This window comes from Hoplias malabaricus, chromosome 1 (assembly GCF_029633855.1).
Source record: "Hoplias malabaricus isolate fHopMal1 chromosome 1, fHopMal1.hap1, whole genome shotgun sequence".
Taxonomy (NCBI): domain Eukaryota; kingdom Metazoa; phylum Chordata; class Actinopteri; order Characiformes; family Erythrinidae; genus Hoplias; species Hoplias malabaricus.
This window is the reverse complement of record NC_089800.1, coordinates 18639492-18663772: the sequence shown is the minus strand read 5'-3', so window position 1 is coordinate 18663772 and position 24281 is coordinate 18639492. Positions and strand designations below refer to the sequence as shown.

Genomic DNA, 24281 nt, shown 5'->3' with positions numbered 1-24281 from the left:
AAACCCATGCAGACACTGAGAGAACACACTATGCTCCGGACAGTGACCCGAAGAAAGGATTGAACACCGCTTTGAAAGAACCTGAGCTAATTATAGATGTAAAATAAGCTTATCTCACTTTATGTGAAGTGTCTCTAATAACTGTGTAGTTACACATTAACAACACACGTAACAACAGTGTAACGACTGGTGATGTAGAGATATCGCTCTCTTTCCACCTCTCTCCTTGCCTTGCCTCTCTCTCTCTCTCTCTCTCTCTCTCTCTCTCTCTCTCTCTCTCTCTCTCACACACTTCACCCCCCGCCTCCCCCGCACACACACACACACCCTCTCAAGGCTCAACACTTGATTCTCACGCATGAGTCACTGTAGAAAGGACAAGGAGGCTTTAGAAGTGATGAAGATGACCTTGTGCCTCTCTCTCTTCCTTTTTCAATCCCTCTTTTCCTTACACACACACACACACACACACACACACACACTCACACTCACACACACTCACACACACACAAACACACACACACACTCACACACTCACACACTCACACACACACACTCACACACTCACACACACACACACACACACACTCACACACTCACACACACACACACACACTCACACACACACACACACACACACACACACACACTCACACACACACACACACACACACACACACACTCACACACACACACACACACACACACACACACACACACACTCACACACACTCACACACACACACACACACACTCACACACACACACACACACTCACACACTCACACACACACACACACATCCACACACACACACACACTCACACACTCACACACACCCACACACACACTCACACACTCACACACTCACACACTCACACCCACACAAACACAAACACACACACACACACACACACACACACACACACACACACACACACACATCAGCTGTTAAGGCCTTAATTCCAGTGCCTGGAGAAATGCTCCCTGGCTGATTGTAATCGTTAGTAAAAAGGCTCTGGTTCTGTTTTGGTTCTGATGAGCTGCTGCTCCGCTGCTCGTGAGTTTGTGAATAAGGATTTTCAGCCACTCAGCAACACTCAAAACCTGCTGCTGCTGCTGCTGGACAGTTTACTAAACAAACAGATTTCCACTCACATGCTTTTAAAAGACAACTGCATTTTGTGTCTTATAACCTCTTTAGAAAAGCACTGAGGAAGACGCAATGCTGCGGAGAGGCTGCACAACAGTCTTAGGTCATCAGCTGGAGCGGTGTCTGTGATCCAGAACTAATCAAACTAATCACTGAATAGCAGTGTTGGACCTCACTGAGGCTACTATGGGTGAATGCTATCAAATCCCCATAGCCATGTTGTGACATCTACTGTAAGGCCTTCACAGATGTGTATAAAGTGTTATGACATCATAAAGGAATAGAGTACATATTTAAATCTAACTCTATACCTAACCCTCCTCAAACTCTAAACCTAACCCTAAACCTAATGCTTAACCCAAACATAACCTTAAACCTAAATCTCCCCAAACCCTAATGCTCCAGGGGCTTAGAAGTGGCAGGCATTTCTCCCCCTAACAGAACAAATATAACCTTCTCCTCCAGGAGGCCCTGTTTACCAGGAGTCCACCAACAAAACAGAGAGTTTCAGTGGATTTACACAAACAGTGCCCCTAGTGGACAGGAGTTGATTAGTAAAATATCATAAAATAGCTACCGGTCATAACCGATCATAACAGTGTCACTGTGAATGCTCTGAATTCTAACCAGAAATCAATCATTTGTGCTTCAGTTTTTCATCATTTTTCTCTCATCTCTCAACAAATGAAAGGCGGTGAGGAGAGAAACAGGCTCTTGATTACTGAAGAACCCTCCAATCAGGACACACACACACACACACACACAGAGAGAGAGAGAGAGAGAGAGAGAGAGAGAGAGAGAGAGACAGACAGACAGACAGAGAGACAAACAGAGTGACCGAGGGAAAGAAATAAGAAGTAAGAACGAAAAAAGGGAAAAGAGAAATATGGATGAGTTTTAAGAAAGGGAGATAGAAAGAAACAAAGATAAACTGAGAGAGAGAGAGAGAGAAAGAGAGAGAGAGAGAAAGAGATAGAGAGAGAGAGAGAGAGAGAGAGAGAGAGAGAGAGAAAGGGGAGTGATTAAAATAGAGAGACAGAAATAAAAAAGATAAGAAAGTAAAAAAAAAAGAAAAGAGAGAAAAGTGACAATAAGACAGAGGGATGAGTCACTGAGTGAGAAGCAAGAAACAATGATAGAGAGAAAGGGAAGAGAGAGAGAGAGAGAGAGAGAGAGAGAGAGAGAGAGGAGGGGTGTAGACAGAGTGATATATACAGTAGCTCAGTAATTGCTGTCAGTATTAGCAGTGGGCAGCGAGCAGTGGGCAGTGGGCAGTGGTCATAATCACAGCTGTTGGCTGTAAAGGCCGAGCAGAGGCTTGTGACAAACATTGGGTCAAACGAGGAAGTGTCACACTGAGCTATTAGAACTTCAGCAGCAGCTCTTAGCACTCCAGCGTTACAGCTGACTGCATTAGTCCAGCGTTAATGACTGCCCACTGCTTCAAGGTGACCATGTTTTATTAAGCCAGCGTTCACACACTGATCCTGTCAGAACATACTTTGCTGTGGCTATTTCCTGCCTTTATTCATGAACTGGACAGTGGGCAAAGGCCAGTGGAAATGATCATCGCTGATAGCATTCACTCTAATGGCTCACTTCATATTGCATCCAATAATGCCAATTTGACTCTGTGTGTGTGTGTGTGTGTGTGTGTGTGTGTGTGTGTGTGGGTGAGTTAGAACTATCAGACTTGTTTTATGTCCTCTCAGTTTCTGAGGCCAGTTTCTGGCCTGTAACTCAGCACTGACCACCATTTCACGCTAGAAATGTAGTGGACTCGGCCTCAGCCAAAAATACCAACACCTCCAATCTCAGCAAAAAATCACAGGCTCTTCACAAGCTGACACCATGATGAAGAGAGAATAACTTCAGCTCTGTGGAATGTGGAGTTGCAGTGGAGTATTACACCATCGTCCAGAAGCTGGATTCACAAACACATCTTAATAAAAGAATTCTTCTTAGATGCACTCAGAGCCTTAAAGGTAAAAGTGAATTAGAACATAGTTATACAGCATTTAAATTGTTCTCTAAGGTCTACATAGAGGGTGTGTATAAGTCTTTTACACTCAGTCTTCAAGCACAGACTAAAGACACATCTCTTTTGGCACTTTTCCACTGCATAGAACCTACACAACTCGACTCGACTCGGCACGGCTCTTTTGGCTTTTCCACTGGTACCCGGTCCCTGGAACTGGGTAAGCTTTCAGCCCCAGCTCACTTCGGGTTCCGACTGTGCACTAAATGGCAATGTGTAAACCCTGCAGAGAGCTGATTGTCCAAAGCCATGTCAATCACCATGAAATGCAGCTTAGCTTAGCAGCATTCAGATATATATTTTTATCCTTATACTGCGCTTAACCCCTTTATATTTTAGGTTTGAGCGCTGACTAGAGGCTGTGTATTGCACTTATACTGTGTTTTGTTCCTTCTAGGTATCAGCACTGGCCCTTGTTCTGGCAGCATCTGAGCTGAAGGAGTTTGGACACAGACCTATTTGTACTAGCTAGGATACACACATTCTGTCTGAACTCTAAGCACATTTGTGAGTCGCTCTGGATAAGAGCATCTGCTGAATGCTGTAAATGTAAATGTGAAGGTTGTGATCCCAAAGGAGTGCTATGAATACATCAGGTTTCACTGTTAGCGACAGCATTACACAAACACAACACACTGCATTTCTAACTTGAGGGTAGCTTTTCCAGGTTCAGTTTAGGGCTAGGTTTAGGGTTTGGACTAGGTTCAGATCACAGCATATCAACACAGCGTTGCCAAACATTCACATCACATTCATAGAGAATTCACAAATGCTATTTGGGAATGCTATTTTAGCAAAATATGTATGTTTTCATCTTGATACCAGTCTGGGTTTCACATGCCCGTTTTCCAAACTTATGACCTGGTCTGCACATCAGCAGAAGTAGGTAAGTGTATGACCACAGAGTGCACATTTCCAAATGGACAAGGCAGACACACACACACACACACACCATCTCTACATTTTCTAGAGATGGTGATTTTCAGCTATCAGTCGACTTTGTGCTGTATTCACAAAGATCAGAATAACTCCCATTCAGTCAGGAATCCATTTCTCAAGACTCAGCTAACTGTGGTGTATATTATATATTAGGACACACACACACACACACACACACACACACACACACACACACACACACATACATGCACAGAAATAAAGGTCAATACACGTAGCTGGGGGCTAGAACAGCGGAGCTGCATTCACGCAACTCATTCCACTCTTCCACAGACAACAGCAAATCGAATTAGCTGCAGCAGCCACAGCACACACTGGAACACGGCATTGATCTCAGAGTGTTACTAAGTTCTTATCCCCAAACGCCACCATCATAAACACAGCACTATGTAATATTCTCATAATAACTGGGTTTAGCATCACTTTCATTGGAACCATGGTCATATTTCACTGTATAAAAGTGTTTAAAAAGCTACATGTAGCGGGTTTGGGGAAAAAAAAACATGTCCTTTAGTAATTATAATGCAATCTTGGACATGACAATTTTCACCTTACAGCCGCCCCCTTTAGAGACCCCTCCACTCCTGCAGTGTCTTTATCGAGCTGAGAGATTGAATAAATGTATTGAATCTGATTGGTTCTGTAGCGGATCGGACAAGATCTGACAAGAAAACTGTCATATTTTCTGCACCACACATAAATCATAATACACACAGATGATGAAATGAGTGGCTGTGGACACTTCTTTATCCAACAGTGAGTCTGATATCACGGTTATTTACAGGTAGGTTGTTTGCACTTTATGTTGGAACATAGCTGTGAGGAACTGATGACATTCAGCCAAGTAAGGTAGGGTCAAGCTCACAAAAGCCACCCCTATGCTCTTAGAAAAAAAAAAAGGTACGGTACAGGTATATTATTATCACTACAATGTTCCTTTAAAGGAAACGTCTACAGTTGTGACTAATCACAGTTCTCTCTGTTGTTTACATTCTGAAAGTAAGCGTCTTTTAACGTAGAGCGGTGTGTTTGAGGTGTAAAACCTGACTATTGTTTCTACGTGGCTGCTATACCTCATCCTGTTGGGACTTTGAGAACCTGTTTTCCCTGGCACAGTTCGGCTCTGCTCGCCGGCTAACTGCCTGCCTAAAAAGCTGTTTTCTCCCATACATAGCAACTAGTGGAATCCTTTTTTAATGCCTTCTTGGCAAAAGTAGAACTCTGCAATATCACCAGCAGAAAGCTCACATTCACCTCCTCTACTCTGTCCACACAGGGCCGCACACACACAGCAAAACATATGAATTTTTACAATAGGAAAATAAGACAAAAAAATGTACTTATATTTATACAGAAACAACTTTAACTCTTGGAAAAGAATAATGACAGGAGTTCGGTTTATAAATATGAAACCCATCAAGTAATTCTTCTTCTTCCTCTTCTTATTCATTCATTCATTCATTATCTGTAACCGCTTATCGAGATCAGGGTCACGGTGTGGCCAGAGACTACCTGGAATTATTGGGCGCAGGGCGGGAATACACCCTGGAGGGGGCACCATTCCTTCACAGGGCAACACACACTCACACACACACAAACTCACACTTATGAGTTGCCAATATACATTTTCTTTATGAATGTTTGGAATCCACCTACAGCATGTTTTTTTGGACCATGGGAGGAAACCGGAGCACCCAGAGGAAACCCACACAGACACAGAGAGAACACACAACACTCCTCACAGACAGTCACCCAGAGGAAACCCACTCAGACACAGAGAGAACACACCACACTCCTCTCAGACAGTCACCTGGAGGAAACCCACGCAGACACAGAGAGAACACACCACACTCCTCTCAGACAGTCACCCGGAGGAAACCCACGCAGACACAGAGAGAACACACCACACTCCTCACAGACAATCACCCAGAGGAAACCCACGTGGACACAGAGAGAACACACCACACTCCTCACAGACAGTCACCCGGAGGAAACCCACACAGACACAGAGAGAACACACAACATTCCTCACAGACAGTCACCCTGAGGAAACCCACACAGACACAGGGAGAACACACCACACTCCTCATAGACAGTCACCCGGAGGAAACCAACGCAGACACAGAGAGAATACACCAAACTCCTCACAGACAGTCACCCGGAGGAAACCCACGCGGACACAGGGAGAACACACCACACCCCTCACAGACAGTCACCCGGAGGAAACCCACACAGACACAGAGAGAACACACAACACTCCTCACAGACAGTCACCAGGAGGAAACCCACGCAGACACAGAGAGAACATACAACACTCCTCACAGACAGTCACCCGGAGGAAACCCATGCAGACACAGAGAGAACACACCACACTCCTGACAGACAGTCACCCAGAGGAAACCCACGCGGACACAGGGAGAACACACCACACTCCTCACAGACAGTCACCCGGAGGAAACCCACGCAGACACAGGGAGAACACATCAACTCCTCACAGACAGACACTCGGAGGAAACCCATGCAGACACAGGGAGAACACACCACACTCCTCACAGACAGTCACCCGGAGGAGACCCACGCAGACACAGGGAGAACACACCAACTCCTCACAGACAGTCACCCGGAGGAAACCCACACAGACACAGGGAGAACACACCACACTCCTCACAGACAGTCACCCGGAGGAGACCCACGCAGACACAGGGAGAACACACCACACTCCTCACAGACAGTCACCCGGAGGAGACCCACGCAGACACAGGGAGAACACACCAAACTCCTCACAGACAGTCACCTGGAACGGGACTCGAACCCACAACCTCCAGGTCCCTGGAGCTGTGTGACTAATTATAAATTACAAACCTCTCTCTCTCTCTCTCTCTCTCTCTCTCTCTCTCTCTGTCTCTCTCTCTCTCTCTCTGTCTCTTTCTAGGTATAGAAATAATTCATTATTAATTTTGTGCTGAGTCATTGTTCTGGTTATGTTGAGTCAGCTTTCCTGGCTGAACAATGCATCAGAGAGGGAGAGAGCCAGAGAGAAATAGAGAGAGAGAGAGAGAGAAACAAAGCTATTTTGCCCATTTACACCTCCCTGTGCAGGTGGGCTTTGCTCTCCTCTTGAATAAATGTGCGATAGACCCCCATTTTCCTCCACAGCAGGACTTCACCGAGCCTCTTCCCACAGCCAGAGCATAAACAAGCAGTAAATTCATGCCAAGGCCCAGTGCGACTCTGATTCACCGCCTTATTAGAGGCAGAGGAGCTTAGAGTGCCCCAGCCACAACCATTTGTAGTGATATGCCAGAGTACTTTACCATGACTAGGGCCAGTTGTTTTAAGACAGCAGCAAGGTCGTTTATTGCTAGAAGCAGCGTATGAGTTAGCTGTGAGCATTTTTTGTATATATTAGTATTCTTTTACTGTCTTGTCTTACACTGTTTCTTTTGTCAATATGAAATGAATTCATTAAGTATTCATTCATTCATTATCCAGTTCAGTCACCCAGAGGAAACCCACGCAGACACAGGGAGAACACACCACACTGCTCACAGACAGTCACCCAGAGGAAACCCACGCAGACACAGGGAGAACACACCACATTCCTCACAGACAGTCACCCGGAGCGGGACTAGAACCCACAACCTCCAGGTTGCTGTAGCTGTGTGACACTACCTGCTGCGCCACCGTGCTGCCCTACATTAAGTATTAATTAAGTACAAAATTATTAAAACATAACACATTACACAACAGTATATTGTTCGGTTATTTTTTAAATATTACTATAAGAGTTGTGATTTAACTGACTAAACACATTATTGATATATTACTGCTACTTGTATTTATTATAATATGAATATTATAAAAAAAACATAATTACTAAAGAAAATGTAGTCATTTTATAATTGTATATGTTTTATTGCTCACTATAATGAGAATACAATTAATATTTACATAATTGTCATGAGGGCGGCACGGTGGCGCAGCAGGTAGTGTCGCAGTCACACAGCTCCAGGGGCCTGGAGGTTGTGGGTTCGTTTCCCGCTCCGGGTGACTGTCTGTGAGGAGTTGGTGTGTTCTCCCCGTGTCCGCGTGGGTTTCCTCCGGGTGCTCCGGTTTCCTCCCACAGTCCAAAAACACACGTTGCAGGTGGATTGGCGACTCGAAAGTGTCCGTAGGTGTGAATGTGTCTGTGTTGCCCTGTGAGGGACTGGCGTCCCCTCCAGGGTGCATTCCCGCCTTGCGCCCAATGATTCCAGGTAGGCTCTGGACCCCCCGCGACCCTAAACTGGATAAGCGGCTACAGATAATGGATGGATAATTGTCATGTCAAATTATTGAAACAATTACATTTTCTGTGTTCAGTGACACAACCGCTGTCTGAATTGTATTTAATAGCGATAGAAATGTTGCTTTTCCAGATGAAATCAGTTGAATTTTGTCAGAAATTGTGTCATACACTGCAGTTAAAGCTACTATTAGCTACTATTGCATGCTGCTCTCAGCTCTATGGTAATCTTTGTTCATCAGGATTAACCAGCACAGGTGTCTTTAAACCTTTCCTTCAAACAACACCCACGCTGACTTTATGAATGTTTGGAAATTGTATAATCACACACCTTGAGGCATGGACTTACTGCAAAACACTTACTGGCTGTTCTCAACAGTCACAGCAGTGTGTCAAAAATAAACACACTTTCCAGGAATAATTGGGGTTACAACTCTCCCAGCCCTTCTCTCCACCATGTAACCGCTCTAGTATTCTTCTAATAATAACTTGAAAAAGATGGTCTAAACACTATCGTACTGTACCAAGTTTCTTCATGAAAACTTGCTCATCATTTCTCCAAATAGTAAAGGAATATCAAAGGAAAATTAGTAATTAAACAACAATAACACACAGTGTGATTCATTTCACACACTGAAATGCACCCCCTGGTGGAGCAGTTCCTAAATGTGAGTGAATATTCAGGGCGAGTCTAAAGCCATCTTCGCTCAGGATGGATGGGAACACTGTTTCCTGTAGCATTGTCAGGTAGCACTGAGCATTTAGGGTCTGGTCGAGCCTTTAATGAGCTTGTAATAAGCCTTAATGAGCCTGTAACGAGCCTGTAACCAACAATGAATATTTTGAAATTTCTGTGTTGATAACTTTTGGATCACAAGAGATATTGCAAATCTGTTTGCAGCAATCAATTTCCAAAACAATTCTGGTCTTTTTGATATGCTACATGATCATTTTCCCATTGAATAAAGTTGCCCTTGATCAAATATGGTGGCTTTCAAGATGGCTGTCATGTCGCAGAGATAGCATAAAGATTACCAATTACCAATTACTTGCTGGGGTATTCAAATATGTCATTTTCCATTTCCTTTTGAAAATAAAAGAGTGTCTTGTGACCTTTGACCTTGTATATACTGTATATATGACACAAAGTGTCATTGATGCAAAGCAGTCCCAGAAAAAGGTGGGCTTGTACTGTTATAATATCACACAGATCTTGTAATAATTCCCAGCAGTCTTTGCTCCATTGCCTGCTCAGTGCGGTGGTGACCTACAGAGGACAGATTTCAAGATGATGACCCTTACACAGGCCATCAGGTTCCATCTCTGTGTGCTATTCCTGGTCAGAGCGAGGCATTTTAGCTACGGAAAAGAAAACCAAAGAAGACAAAAGCCATATCCAAATAACATCTGAAGCCAGAATCCAGCCGTCCATTTACAGATCAATTATGCAATAATGGAGTTAAACTACCCCCAAGCAGGAGACTCCCACTCTAACAGTGTCCTTGGAAATGTATCATTAGGAAAGCAAGTTCAATGCTCATTTAAACCCAATGGCATGTCCAGTGGCATGATTGGAGTGTCCAGCTTCCTACTGTTTTAGTGCATCTACTGTGTCGGACAAATGTGACATATGTGGCTGTACTTTTATTTGCAAAAAAGTGGTGACATTTGACGACAAAAACCTCCGAAAAACACTGAAATAAGGTGTGCTAATCATATACAAATAACCTTCTGTGGTTTAGATCTACGTGGATGCCGTTATTTTATGAAGCATGTTGTATTTTGTTTCATATAATGGGATGAAGTCTATAATATTTTAAAGCAGACTCGAATCAGTGAAGCAGACTTGGCTAATCAGGTGGTGAGCCAGTGACCTTTTTTTTTTTCATATCCATCATTGAATAAAACTTCCTTAGCATTGACTAGCTCCAGCATTAGCTTTAGCATTAGCTCCTCTAAAAGGGGTATCTAATGCTAACGGCCAAATTCTACGCTTCTTAAAGTTTTAATTAAAAAAAAAAACATTTTTGTGGGTTAGCTGAAGACCAATTTATCCTTCTGTGATTAATCTACACTGTAAACAATGCAAACGCTACACACCTCCCCAGAACCATAACTACGTAGCCACTATTTAGCAACATCTGTGATTGGTACACAGTCAGACCGACGTGGATCAAACTGGGGAGAGACGTCCAGAGCAATGACCTCCTATTCTCCACACTAAAGAGGGGAGAGATATCCTCAAGCATTGTTTTGGACATGATGGAGTGAAACGGTGGTACAAATGGAAAAAATTGGATATACTGTACAGATGCCTCAAAAACAAACAAATAAATAAACAAAAATACACCTCACCTCAAAGAGCGGGAACAAATGAAGGAAAAAAAGCTGCTAGCTTTGTATTTGTTGCTTTCCTGGCACTGCATGGAAGCTACACCATTACACTGTGTACTAATTAGGCTCGAAGCCTGATGTTTATGATAAGAGATTTATTTACAGAGTGATGCAGACACCAGCGCACAAGTATAAACGCTCACAGTGGCGTAGGGAACTTGCCCAAGCTACAGCATAAACTCTGTTGAGACAAAGCAGGGGCATAAATTTGCTTTAAACCTGGTATAAATTGAGCTGGTCTGAGTTCACACTGCATTTTACATAGAATGTAGACACTTTACAATTGCTTTATAAACACTTCATTTTATGTGTTTATGTGAGAGTATGAAGACTAATTTAAATGAAGCAAACCAAAAAAAACAAAACAAAACAAACAAGCTCAGAAAAATCTTGAGCACTGAGAAAATACAAACAGAAAAGAAAGAGAACAGAGCTGAAATGGTTAAAAACCATAGAACTGAGCTGTGGCTCATACTCATTTAAAGGAACAGGTGCTGAATCCAGATCTCCTGACACATAGTAGCTGCTCTGAACCGGGCTGTAACGCTGCTGTGGTGTTTGATCCTTGTGTTATTTTGACCATAGCAAGTCACAGATGTTTCAGTTAAACCCCAGAACTGTTTATTTGTGGAAAAGAGGCAGAATATGTCCTCTCAACATTTGCACAATATGGTTAGGAATATCCAGGCAACTGTGTGTGCATTCCCCACCAGCCGAGGCAGGAAAATCAGCCCTCTTCCTCCTCTCCTCTCCAAATTAAACTGTTTTCTTGCACATTTAACACTCGACGGCACAAACAGCAAATCTGTTATTGCGATAAAATCACTGTCACAGATTTTAACCCCTGTCATAAAGTGAAATGTGTAACTACTACATCACCGAGATCAGGCAGTTTTACTAAATTGTGATGTTTAATTTAGTTTCAACAGCCGTAGTAAACGGAAGTGTGAGATTTGACCGAGTCTTTGTGGAGTTTATGCTTCATTCATGCGTGCAGTTGAAAAAGAAAAAAAACGCACTTGACACATGAAAAATGTGGCAGAACAGAAGGGCGAGTGCTTTGACAGATGCAAGATGCATGTCTAATACAGTCGGTGCGAGCGCTGATTAAAACGGAAGCATATCTGTTCCATCAGACAAACGAGAGGAACATTTCAGAATGACATCCGGTAGAAATTGGCCTTGACAGGGAGGAGGAGTTTGTGTGATACGCAAAAACACCCAAGCACAGGATGCTATTTTATCCTGATGCACTCTGGCATGTGTTTGCAACAAAAGAAGCGTGCTACAACAAAAACAGACCCATGTGAAACAAGCTGGCAAACAAAAACTCTGGGTTTCAAATCTGAGCACAACTTTAAAGGAATGCCATGAACTTTCAGTTTAAAACACATTAGACTCAGAACCGGGTGCTATTCCAGATTAAAGCATACAATAAACCCACATCTTACCAGTGACCAGTTCCCGGATGTCCACGTCCGAGGTTTTTCGCAGCAGACGGACGAGGGCGGGGATTCCTCCACAGTTCTTCAGAGCGATCTTGTTATCATCGTTAGCTTTTCCATACACCAAGTTCCTCAGAGCACCACAAGCACTCCGGTGCACCTCCGCCATCCTATGGTCCAGCAGGTCCACCAGCAATGGGATACCCCCCTGTCTTCGGATCTGGGAAGAGAGGAGATGGGAATATAATACATTTCACAGGAAAAAGAGATGTGATTCCTCCTGAAAGTATCTGGATGTTAGGGCCATATTTGATCAGATGGTTTATTGGCTACAATAAGTGTAGGAAGCATATCATCCAGCCATAGTCCAGCAGATATGGCTCCGTGCCCTCTGGCGAGTCCTTGGGATTGGGCATCAGACGGAAGCTATACGGACTGTGTGTGATTAGCTGAACATTTGAGTCCACAATAGGTCCACAAAGTGGCTGAATCCACTCATTATAAGGGGTGTCTATAAATGGTTGGAGGTTCTATCAGACACTGAGCAGAGACCATATAAGGAGAAGCATGCCTTAGACAGGCCAGGCTTTTTCTAAAGCTCAGTGCGAAGACAAAACTTGCCAGCGTTTGAATCATCCTTTTGATGGCTATTGAGGATGAATGGCATGACTAAGTCTCTGTCAACAGAGGCTTTATGTTCTGCACCAGTCAATTAAAGGCAACCAAGTTCATTAAAAGGCCCTGGGACTGAGAGAGAGAGAGAGAGAGAGAGAGAGAGAGAGAGAGAGAGAGAGAGAGAGACTGACACTTCATGTACTCGCACACTCCAGGCTCTCAGGCCTTTCATAAGAGAAATAAATCAAGTCGGATGTTCAGTTACATTGCCCTAAAGCTCGCCACTTCAGCCCTCTGTTATCACTGCTGTAAATATACTGCAAGAGCACACATAAATCTGTAAATCTGTATATTCTTTTTACTTAAAGACCATTCCCAGGGGTACTAAATAAACTTGGTCCTCATAAAGTGTGTAGTAAATATATATGTTGGTTTTGACATTAAAACTCAGCTTTAAAACAGCCTTGAAACCTAACTCTAACCCAATATCCTAACACTAAGCTTCAAAAGATTAGAAACAGCAGTGTTTTGTGTTTGTGTTAATCTCTCGTTGCATCAGAAACTGTACTGTGCCTTATATATTCACTATACAGTGCACTATTGTGGGCTTCATCCATTTTGTAGTAGTGTCCGAAAACAGTGGATGGTTTTCAGTGCACTCAAACAATCCCACAATGCACCACAAAAAAGTAGCATACAACCCATGTACACTATTGGATAGGTGATTTCCATAATCCACTGCTTAGTTCGGTAAAAGCTGAATGAAGTAACGTCCGAATTTGTTAACTTCCCTCCTGGGGTGTGGCGGCAACAGGGCAATAACCTTTTAATGTTATTTACTCTTTATTCATAAATTAACAAAGCAATTAAAGTGCAATAACAGTTCCAATAACATACGTGCTAGTAAACAAAATCATACCATAAACAATAGCACTTCTAATGTGCTACAACAACTAAAACAATTTTCACCAAACCAGAAAATCTCAAAAAAAAAAAAAAAAACCAAAAACTATGACATCATCAGCCCCGCCCCACATGCGCTTACGCTGGGAATTAAAGCTCAAGAAACGAACTGAGTTATCGTTCAGTGCTGTAAAATCCACTGATATTTCATGAATGATGTTCTCTGTGTAGTGTTTGGACGCTTTGAGGAACTTGAGTGCAAGTTCAAATCAATGATTCAAAACATCGTACACACAGCCGCAGGGAAAAACCCGGAGATGACACACAGCTCGCCTTAAATGATGGATTATACTTCAGTATGCGTGTTTGAGACTGAAAACTGAGGAATAACTCATTAAACCATTAAACACAGAAAGTCGCAGAAAGTACTTTGGAACTTTTGAAGGATATCTTATTATTGATTAGTGTTTACAACAGGGGAGCAGGGAGGGGTTGGACGACATTGGCAACGAAGAGCGGCCGCCTTAACTGTAAAGCACAGGAAACCCTGGGTTTAGCCTTCGAAGGACACTGAAAAGACAGACCTCCGTAGATCGTGTCCTTGGAAGGATGCAGCCCCTGAATTGAGACCCAACTTGTGTCATTCAGTTTACAGCACTGTTTCTGTAGCCTTTCTTCAGGCACATAACAGAACGTTTGATTTAGTGAAACAGTGCCACCAGTGGATGGGAGCTCACTTTGGGAATGTAAAATAACTATCAATCATAACCAATCATAACCAAACGTAAAATAGAAATGTGAGGAATATTTGGGCTGCTTTTATTTATTTATTTATTTATTTATTTATTTTAACGTCTGCATTAATGTTTGGAGATCTTGTTGCTAACAGAGGCATGCCTGCATTTACAGGTGCCTCAGCATACAGGCGGTCAATCCCGCTGCAGTCATCATTTAAGCAAATGGTCTTGAAAATATATCCACTTATAATACAGCCAAATTCAAAAGGTAATTCAAAACCAGTCGCATTTCCTCAAGTGTGTACACTTTCCTGAGTATCATTACATTCGCACGGCGATTAAGCCACGCAGACGCTGAGCCAGTTCAATAGTCTAATGCATGGACGACGACTCCAAAGTGCATGGTTCATCGTGTACGGCCAGTGCTCCCTAAGCATCTGCTCGGTGTGTGAAAGTATGTGTCTTAATGAAACGACACCAAGTCCTGCTCTCACTGTGAGTGAAACACAACCTCATACAGACATTTTGTTCGATTGGGAAGCACTCCATTCTGTGCCAGTGTATCAGAGCATGTATAATTCTGCTGAGCTGTGCCATAATTGCACCGAACCCTCTTCTAATATCATAAGAATGAATGAGTAGTCAACCTTTTGACCATGTTGGGTATATGTAAATATATGTTATATGGTATAGGGTGTGTTCTTGCCCTGTGCCCATTGATACAGAAGGTATAAAGGGTCCCTACTTTGTACTGTCATAAGCAATGTGTCCTGTACAGCTACACTGCTGTTTTAAGGTACAGTCCTTTCAAAGGTACAGCAAGGGTCTTAAAAACACTGTATAGTGATTTTTATCTTAAAATTAAAGCTTCAAAATCATTGTCATGCTCCACTGTGCTATAACAGAAGAACAGATTTGCTACTGTGGGCTCAGCACTGCAGAAACTGCACTATGTACCTTTTGGAAGAGGGTAGGAAACGCTCTGTACTCCATTTACAAGTCTGTAAGTGCTGACGTGCTCTTCTTTAGCAGTGAGGCAGGGTGACTGTCACATCCCTGTTCAGTGCTCTGTTCTGTTGTTGCCATGGGTTGCCGTCTTGCTTTGCATCCTTGTTTCCTCCTTTGTCCTCTGTAGCCATGCCGCCCCCCCCCCCCCCCCCCACACACACACGCCAGAGCTCTCACAGTCATGTGTGTTGCACTCACAGGTGCATCTCGTTGCTTATATTTTGTGTTGTAGGTTTGTGTTTGTATGTAACACAGGTCTCACGTCCCTTGGATCTCCCGTTTGGTTTTGTAGAAATTTTTTTCACCGTGGAGTTCACTCTGTCGGTAAATAAAACTTCAAGTTCACACTCGCATTCGTCTCTTCATCTCTCAACTGCAGTACAATGACGCATGAGTTTAAAGAGGCCGGAGAAGAACAGCTTCCAAAGGCCTGGTTGGACATTGTCCTCGGGAGGGGAGGAAAAAAATAAAGAAGCCATTCCAGATTTACTGGAGTCTCCCGAGGCCCTCGAACAAATTCAGTCTCTTCCAATCGGCTTCTGGCAGGGAGACAAAACCTCAGCTCGTCCCGAGGAGCAGAAGTAATCTGATTTTCCGATTGGTGTGCATCAATAGGCAAAAGGCTGTCTGGCTCTGAAAGGCAGCCATGCATTGAGAGCAGTGCTTTAGAGAAAAAAGAAACAGCGCACACTCTTTCCAATCGCGATGCGTCAAAAAGGCAGGGCCTAGCGGTGGCGGCTCGATTAATTATGGTGATCGGCGACTGCTGGGGCGCAACAGATGTTTTTGAAGTGTGCAAATAACAAAGCAAATATAAAGACCCCCCACTGAGAGATCGGCAACAAGACTCCCGACTGGGGACACTTCCAGCGCATTCCGGAAAAGGGCCTGGATCGCTTATTATCGAGAGTAGAGCCCATATTTCTGTGCAGAAAAATGTAAATCTGCTAGTGCCAGTCCTTGGCCTCAGAACCCCACCCTGGCTTATGATTTAGCAGAGATGATGCGTGCATTCATCAGATATCATCCATTCAGGGCAGGGGCCTGAGCACACCTGAGGTCACAGTATATCTGTCCATATTTGCTCAGGAAAGGCTCCGTAATGTTATAGAGCGCTGCTTTAAAGGGAACATACCCTTAATGAAACATGTATGACATGCTTTGATCAAAACACCAAAAGGATCTAACCCCACAGCAGTGTTCTCCCCACATCTAAACAGCCCTGGATTGAGAACGGCTGGATTCAGTGTCTGTTCCTTTAAAAGAGAATGAGCCACAGCTCGGTTCAGCAGGAGAGTGCAGCTCTGAGTTTTAGCCATTTCCGCTCAGCTCTCTCGAGAGCTCTTTTGCCTCGGTTCTTCCTCTCAACATCATGGCACACACACACACACACTCACATACACACACACACACACACACACACACACACACACACACCAATGAAAATTGACAGATTAGATTCTGCACCAAAAATGGCTGATGAAGCTGAACTTAAGCCAGACATGAGCTGCTACCTGAGACAGTGTGTGTGTGTGTGTGTGTGTGTGTGTGCTGGGACCACCTGCTATTAATAACGTCTGGCTGCAGACCTCCGTTCCTCGGTTCCTGATGAAGACTATGGGCATCAGGTCAGGTACAGGTTGCCAGGTTTACAGAATTTACTCCTATGTAGCTTTATTTCTCACCTGAAATATTGCACCATTTGTTCAGTACAGTATACTGTCCCCGTCATGGCACTGAGGCACTGGAGTCTACACATACCACAGGGACAGCAACCAATCAGAAGCAACTGAAAATGTATGAGCTGTGACATCACAACCAAAACTAACTGGTAGTTTGTTTGCAGAACATTTCCCACCTTCCTCCAAAAGTTACATAGTGCAAATTCTGCAGCGCTGAGCCCCTGACTAACAATGACAGGGGTCCCATTCCCCCTATTACAGGACAATTATGTTGAAGCTGTCATTTTAAGGTAGTAATATTGCCTTTAATAATTATTTAATGGAATGTATAATGTTAGTAAATAGTGTATGTTTTTAAAAAATAACCAATGACCAAATGCTTCTCTAAATACTTTTAAATATATAATTAGACATATATCCCAATTTGCTCAGACAAAAATGGCCCTCAGCTGACATTCATAGGATGACACCGTTTTTCCCCCATTCCCTCCTTTTCTCCCATTACCCACTAAGTGTGAGGAGAACCTTGATGAAGAGCAGTGTGGGATTGAATCGCCCCCCACCACTCACCGAAACAGGAGCAGGACTGTTAGTGAGGTTCAGCTCAGTCCGTGTCAGAGTGAATAGGCAATCACTCGTCGGCAGAATGGCTCGCCTTGGCTTTTGTAATGAAGTAGACTTCATGGCCACGCCGCTTTCAGAAGTGCACACTCAACACACAGCGGTGAATGAGGCAGCATTTCCTTTGCTGCGTTAATCGCCACAAGAAAACACAATGCATCCACAGCGGCGGATTTTCAATAGAAATGTCGTGATAAATATTTTTGCACGAATCTCAAGGCGAGGACGTGTGTTAGATAAAAGATTCTGTTTGGTTTGCACATGCATGCTGCAGTGAATTCTTCATGAATAATAGTTTTGAATAGTGCAACAATTTCTATTATTTGTGTAGATCTCTAGAATATTTCATTTACGAACAGTAATAAGGGCTTCGTATTGTTCCAGAGTTTGCTGCGACTAAACCACAGATGCCTTCATTCAATAACTTCCTTTGGTCACTTTTCACTGTGGTCATAAAGTGCATCCAGTCTGTTTGTTAAACTACGCATTTCTATACAGTGCTGTTAAATAAAGAGATATGATGAGTAAAAATGTCATAGCATGCCTTTTATTCATCCTTTTATTCATCTGTCCATTCATTCATTCATATATTCAATCATTCATTGCCTGTTATCCTTTCATTAATCCAGAGTCCAGCAGAAACGCAACCTGGACTGAATGAAATGTTAACAAATTCAGACGTTACTTCATTCAGGTTTTACCGAACTAAGCAGTGGATTATGGAAATCCACTATCCAATAGTGTACATGGGTTGTATGCTACTTTTTTGTGGTGCATTGTAGGCTTGTTTGAGTGCACTGAAGGTGATGGATGAATGAATGAATGTATAAATGATTGAATGAATGAACGAGTGAATGAATGGATTAAAAAATAAACAAACACATATTATGCAATATTATGCATTAAATTTTGTTCTCTTTGGGCAGTTTGACTCACTCACCCAGTCACTCACTCACTCACCCAGTCGCTCACTCATTCACTCACCCGGTCACTCACACACTCACTCATGCAGTCACTCAGTCACTCACACACTCACCCAGTCACTCACACACTCACACCTGTGGGCAGTTTCACACTCTCACCCAGTCACTCACACACTCACACCTGTGGGCAGTTTCACACTCTCACCCAGTCACTCACACACTCACACCTGTGGGCAGTTTCACACTCTCACCCAGTCACTCACTCACTCACTCACTCACTCACCCAGTCACTCACACACTCACACCTGTGGAAAGTTTCACACACTCACCCAGTCACTCACACACTCACAGCTGTGGAAAGTTTCACACACTCACCCAGTCACTCACAAACTCACAGCTGTGGACAGTTTCACACACTCACCCAGTCACTCACACACTCACCCAGTCACTCACACACTCACAGCTGTGGACAGTTTCACACACTCACCCATTCACTCACACACTCACCCAGTCACTCACACACTCACACCTGTGGAAAGTTTCACACACTCACCCAGTCACTCACACACTCACCCAGTCACTCACACACTCACACCTGTGGAAAGTTTCACACACTCACCCAGTCACTCACACAGTCACAGCTGTGGACAGTTTCACACTCTCACCCAGTCACTCACAGCTGTGGACAGTTTCACACACTCACCCAGTCACTCACACAGTCACAGCTGTGGACAGTTTCACACACTCACCCAGTCACTCACACAGTCACAGCTGTGGAAAGTTACACACACTCACCCAGTCACTCACACACTCACACCTGTGGAAAGTTTCACACACTCACCCAGTCACTCATACACTCACACCTGTCGACAGTTTCACACACTCACCCATTCACTCACACACTCACACCTGTGGAAAGTTTCACACACTCACACAGTCAGTCACAAACTCACACCTGTGGACAGTTTCACACACTCACCCAGTCACTCACACCTGTGGAAAGTTTCACACACTCACCCAGTCACTCACACACTCACACCTGTGGACAGTTTCACACACTCACCCAGTCACTCACACACTCACACCTGTGGAAAGTTTCACACACTCACCCAGTCACTCACAAACTCACAGCTGTGGACAGTTTCACACACTCACCCAGTCACTCACAAACTCACACCTGTGGAAAGTTTCACACACTCACCCAATCACTCACACACTCACACCTGTGGAAAGTTTCACACACTCACCCAGTCAGTCACAAACTCACACCTGTGGACAGTTTCACACACTCACCCAGTCACTCACACACTCACACCTGTGGAAAGTTTCACACACTCACCCAGTCACTCACAAACTCACACCTGTGGAAAGTTTCACACACTCACCCAATCACTCACACACTCACACTTGTGGAAAGTTTCACACACTCACCCAGTCACTCACACACTCACACCTGTGGAAAGTTTCACACACTCACCCAGTCACTCACAAACTCACAGCTGTGGACAGTTTCACACACTCACCCAGTCACTCACAAACTCACACCTGTGGAAAGTTTCACACACTCACCCAGTCACTCACAAACTCACACCTGTGGACAGTTTCACACACTCACCCAGTCACTCACAAACTCACACCTGTGGAAAGTTTCACACACTCACCCAGTCACTCACAAACTCACACCTGTGGACAGTTTCACACACTCACCCAGTCACTCACACACTCACACCTGTGGACAGTTTCACACACTCACCCAGTCACTCACACACTCACAGCTGTGGACAGTTTCACACACTCACCCAGTCACTCACAAACTCACACCTGTGGAAAGTTTCACACACTCACCCAGTCACTCACAAACTCACACCTGTGGACAGTTTCACACACTCACCCAGTCACTCACAAACTCACACCTGTGGAAAGTTTCACACACTCACCCAGTCACTCACAAACTCACACCTGTGGACAGTTTCACACACTCACCCAGTCACTCACACACTCACACCTGTGGACAGTTTCACACACTCACCCAGTCACTCACACACTCACACCTGTGGACAGTTTCACACACTCACCCAGTCAGTCACAAACTCACACCTGTGGACAGTTTCACACACTCACCCAGTCACTCACAAACTCACACCTGTGGACAGTTTCACACACTCACCCAGTCACTCACAAACTCACACCTGTGGACAGTTTCACACACTCACCCAGTCACTCACACACTCACACCTGTGGACAGTTTCACACACTCACCCAGTCACTCACACACTCACACCTGTGGACAGTTTCACACACTCACCCAGTCAGTCACAAACTCACACCTGTGGACAGTTTCACACACTCACCCAGTCATTCACACATCCTCATTGCACAGCACTGCAACAAAATATGGACTTCATATAGGACCCGCATGTGTTAGTATATACACACACACACACCCACACACACACACACACACACACACATCTACAAACACACTCTCTCTTGTAATCAGGTGACACACGGCATTGTTCCAAAGAACGATTTTGCGACCTCATCAGGCGAAGAACACGACAGACCGAGTAAACCCAAGCAAATCCTGGACGATATGCTCAATAAACCCCGGCTCCTCAGAGCACAGTGTGGTTGGCTGGAAGCTGTATTAACAGAAGCCTAGACAGAGAAGGTTCTCCCGGTGAGAAATGAGGTGATGACACCAGGGTCAGCAGCTCCATTCTGGGGCGATATTCCCCTGGATCTTTAATGACCTCACCAGGTTAGAGACCTCTGTTTTATGGCCCTCCTGAAGGTCTCTGTTTTTTGCAGCAAGGTCCCAATCACCGTTCGGGGCCATGGGGACCAAACGTTGTGCCGGGTGGTCCAGCTACCAAATGTTCCAGCAGTAATGTGAGATTTCCCCTGGAGACCTCTGCCTCCAGGTCCAAACCGGTTTAGCTCCAGTGAAGAGCCAGTAATCAAATGCAGTGCAGTGTGGCACAGAATACGTTCAAGAGATTTGTTCATTCTGGAAGCAGTCCTCCCTTCAGTTCTGCTGTAAACCGACTCGCCACACACCTGCTGTAGGTGTATTTCTGAAGATGTTATGTACAAGTTAATCCACTTTTATGTGGAAAATGAAAGCCAAAAAAAAAAAGTTTATTTAAACAGAGGTTGTAAAAGGATATCTCAACTGTTTATGAATGTGGGACTCATCTGTGTGGTCTACTAGAGAACACAGGTGTGAATCCAGGTGATGCCTTCACTAGTAGAATCAGAATCAGAAATACCTTATTAATCCCAGAGGGATATTGCAATATTACAGTTGTTTATGAAAAAAAGAAACACTCAAAATAGAGAATAGCCATATGTTCATATTTAAATTCATACAAATACCGTAGAATGGCAGTGTCTGTGATAATAAGCATTGAATAAACTGTATAAAGCAGTTCAAATTATTGCATCTCTGAATTATTGCACACATAATTAAGGTATTAAGCATTGCACGGATGAACCATAGTGTCACACACTGAGGGAGGAATTATAGAGTTTGATGTCCACAAGTAGAAATGACCTCCTGTGGCGCTCTGTGGTGCATTTTGGTCCAATGGTTCTTGTGCTCCTTTGTTTCATCATTGTGTCATAGAGTGGGTGGAAGCCATTGTCCATAAAGTGTCCTAAAGAACACACCTGGTCCCACTCTTCTTGTGGATAGGCTGGCACCCTCTCTCCCTATCACTGCCTGTGGTGCTCATGTGACAGATCTAGGCAGTTTCCATTCTCCTCTAATGTGTTTAACTTTTCAGTGATGTTTCATCAGCAGCAGCTTGAAAAGAAGCAGTGGGTTGGCAGTGGGGAGAATGGAAACTGCCTAGATCTGTCACATCAGCACCACGGGCAGTGATAGGGAGAGAGGGTGCCAGCCGAGACATGAGCAAAAATAATAATTTATAACAATCATACATTCCTGATACATTCTTTATACAACCCCAGCCGTGGTCTGGGAATCTGGTCAATGTTCATGTACTGGTCTAAATTTATAATTGGAATCAGTTCAATCCCGAAAAGCAGAAAATGTAACCAACTTCTAAGACTGCACTCTGAATTTAAAAAAAGTACCTGTGTACAAATCTTTCAAAAGAGAAAATGAGCCTCAAGTACATTTTATACCACAACTTTCATGGCACTACACAAGCTGGAATTGTTAAGTGCCCCCTGCAATTTCACACTGAAGTACACATTTTCTACCTAGAGACTGCTAGTATCCCACACGTGGGAAGCACCAAAAATAGAGCCTTTGTATTTATACTTGAAGTGCTACAATTGTTGGGCAGGGTGCTGCAGACAGGCTACAGTGATTAACACAGCACCAGACATGACATGTGCTTTTACCACATCTGGGGTGAAATAAGAGTCACGTAAAAGGTTCATGTCTTTTGGATGCATCAATTAATGACACTGTGATATTGTGAAATGACCGTTGCATATGGCACACTATACAAGACATGTCTGAATCATACTTTGATCAAAATACTGCAAGGATCCAACACCACAGCGGTGTCCTTCCCTGCTCAGAATGCCGGGTTACACCTCTTTTTCCTTTAAACGAGAATGAGCCACAACTCAGTCTAGCACGAGAGCCCAGGAACGAGGAGCGAGGAGCAGAAACCCCTGGATGGATTTTAGTAGGTTTCTCAAGTCCCCCTTAAGTAACCGAGTACTGGGCTGATTTTACGACATTAATACGACTCGCATAATCTCAACGTAAACGCATCTTGTACATCAGCAGAAAAACAACAACAAACAAGATTATTTCCGCAGTTTGCTTTAAGCGGTGACAGCGTGTAAATTCTGAGGAATGATGATGCAGTCGGCTCTGAAAGACTAAACTAATTAAGGCTGTGCTGTTTATATATTTTTTTTCATTAAATAACATTTAGAAGTTCGTCTGGCTCGCTGTAGCTCCGCTTTGTTCCTTCACATTCATTCGGCCAAATTGAATTTACTCGTCCTCGCAGCCCTGAGCCTCTGGGACGCAATTACGGGGCCGCGGCGAGCGGAGCGGCTGTCAATACATCGCTTTTCCTTTTATTGTTTGTCTGAGCGTGCTATAATTACTGTGGCCCTCTTTAAAATTCTACAAACTGACCCCTGGGGAATCCAGAGGCAGGGACAAAGCCCTCAGATTTCAATAATGGCCTGAGTTATGGATCACGTGACGCCACGGACACAAACTCATTTCGCTGAACAGAAGACACCAAACAGCCTGTCTGTGGCGACTATACACCGAGAGAAGAGGAGCTCCCTCAGAACAGGGGGACGTCCAGCTTCAGCGCCTGCAGCTGAAGGGACGTGACCAACAATGAACTCTTTCATAATACACTAAGGGACTGTTAATTAATAAGACAATAAAATGATTGACAATATAAAACAACACATTAACAACAGTGGTTAATCAGCACCTTAATTAATTAGAAACCAGTGATAGATATTGGTCACCGAACTAATGACTAAATGCAATGACTAAAGGCAAATTCAT

General features: G+C 43.9%; 1 protein-coding gene across 2 annotated transcripts in view; it reads right to left on the bottom strand.

Annotated features, from left to right (window-relative positions):
- Window positions 1-24281, bottom strand: part of ctnnd2a (catenin (cadherin-associated protein), delta 2a) — a 386140-nt gene that overhangs the window by 90977 nt on the left and 270882 nt on the right. For both annotated transcript variants that reach the window (XM_066663258.1, XM_066663348.1), the window contains one exon: window positions 12278-12491. In XM_066663258.1, the coding sequence (XP_066519355.1) occupies window positions 12278-12491 (214 nt within the window). The remainder of the gene's footprint in view (window positions 1-12277; window positions 12492-24281) is intronic.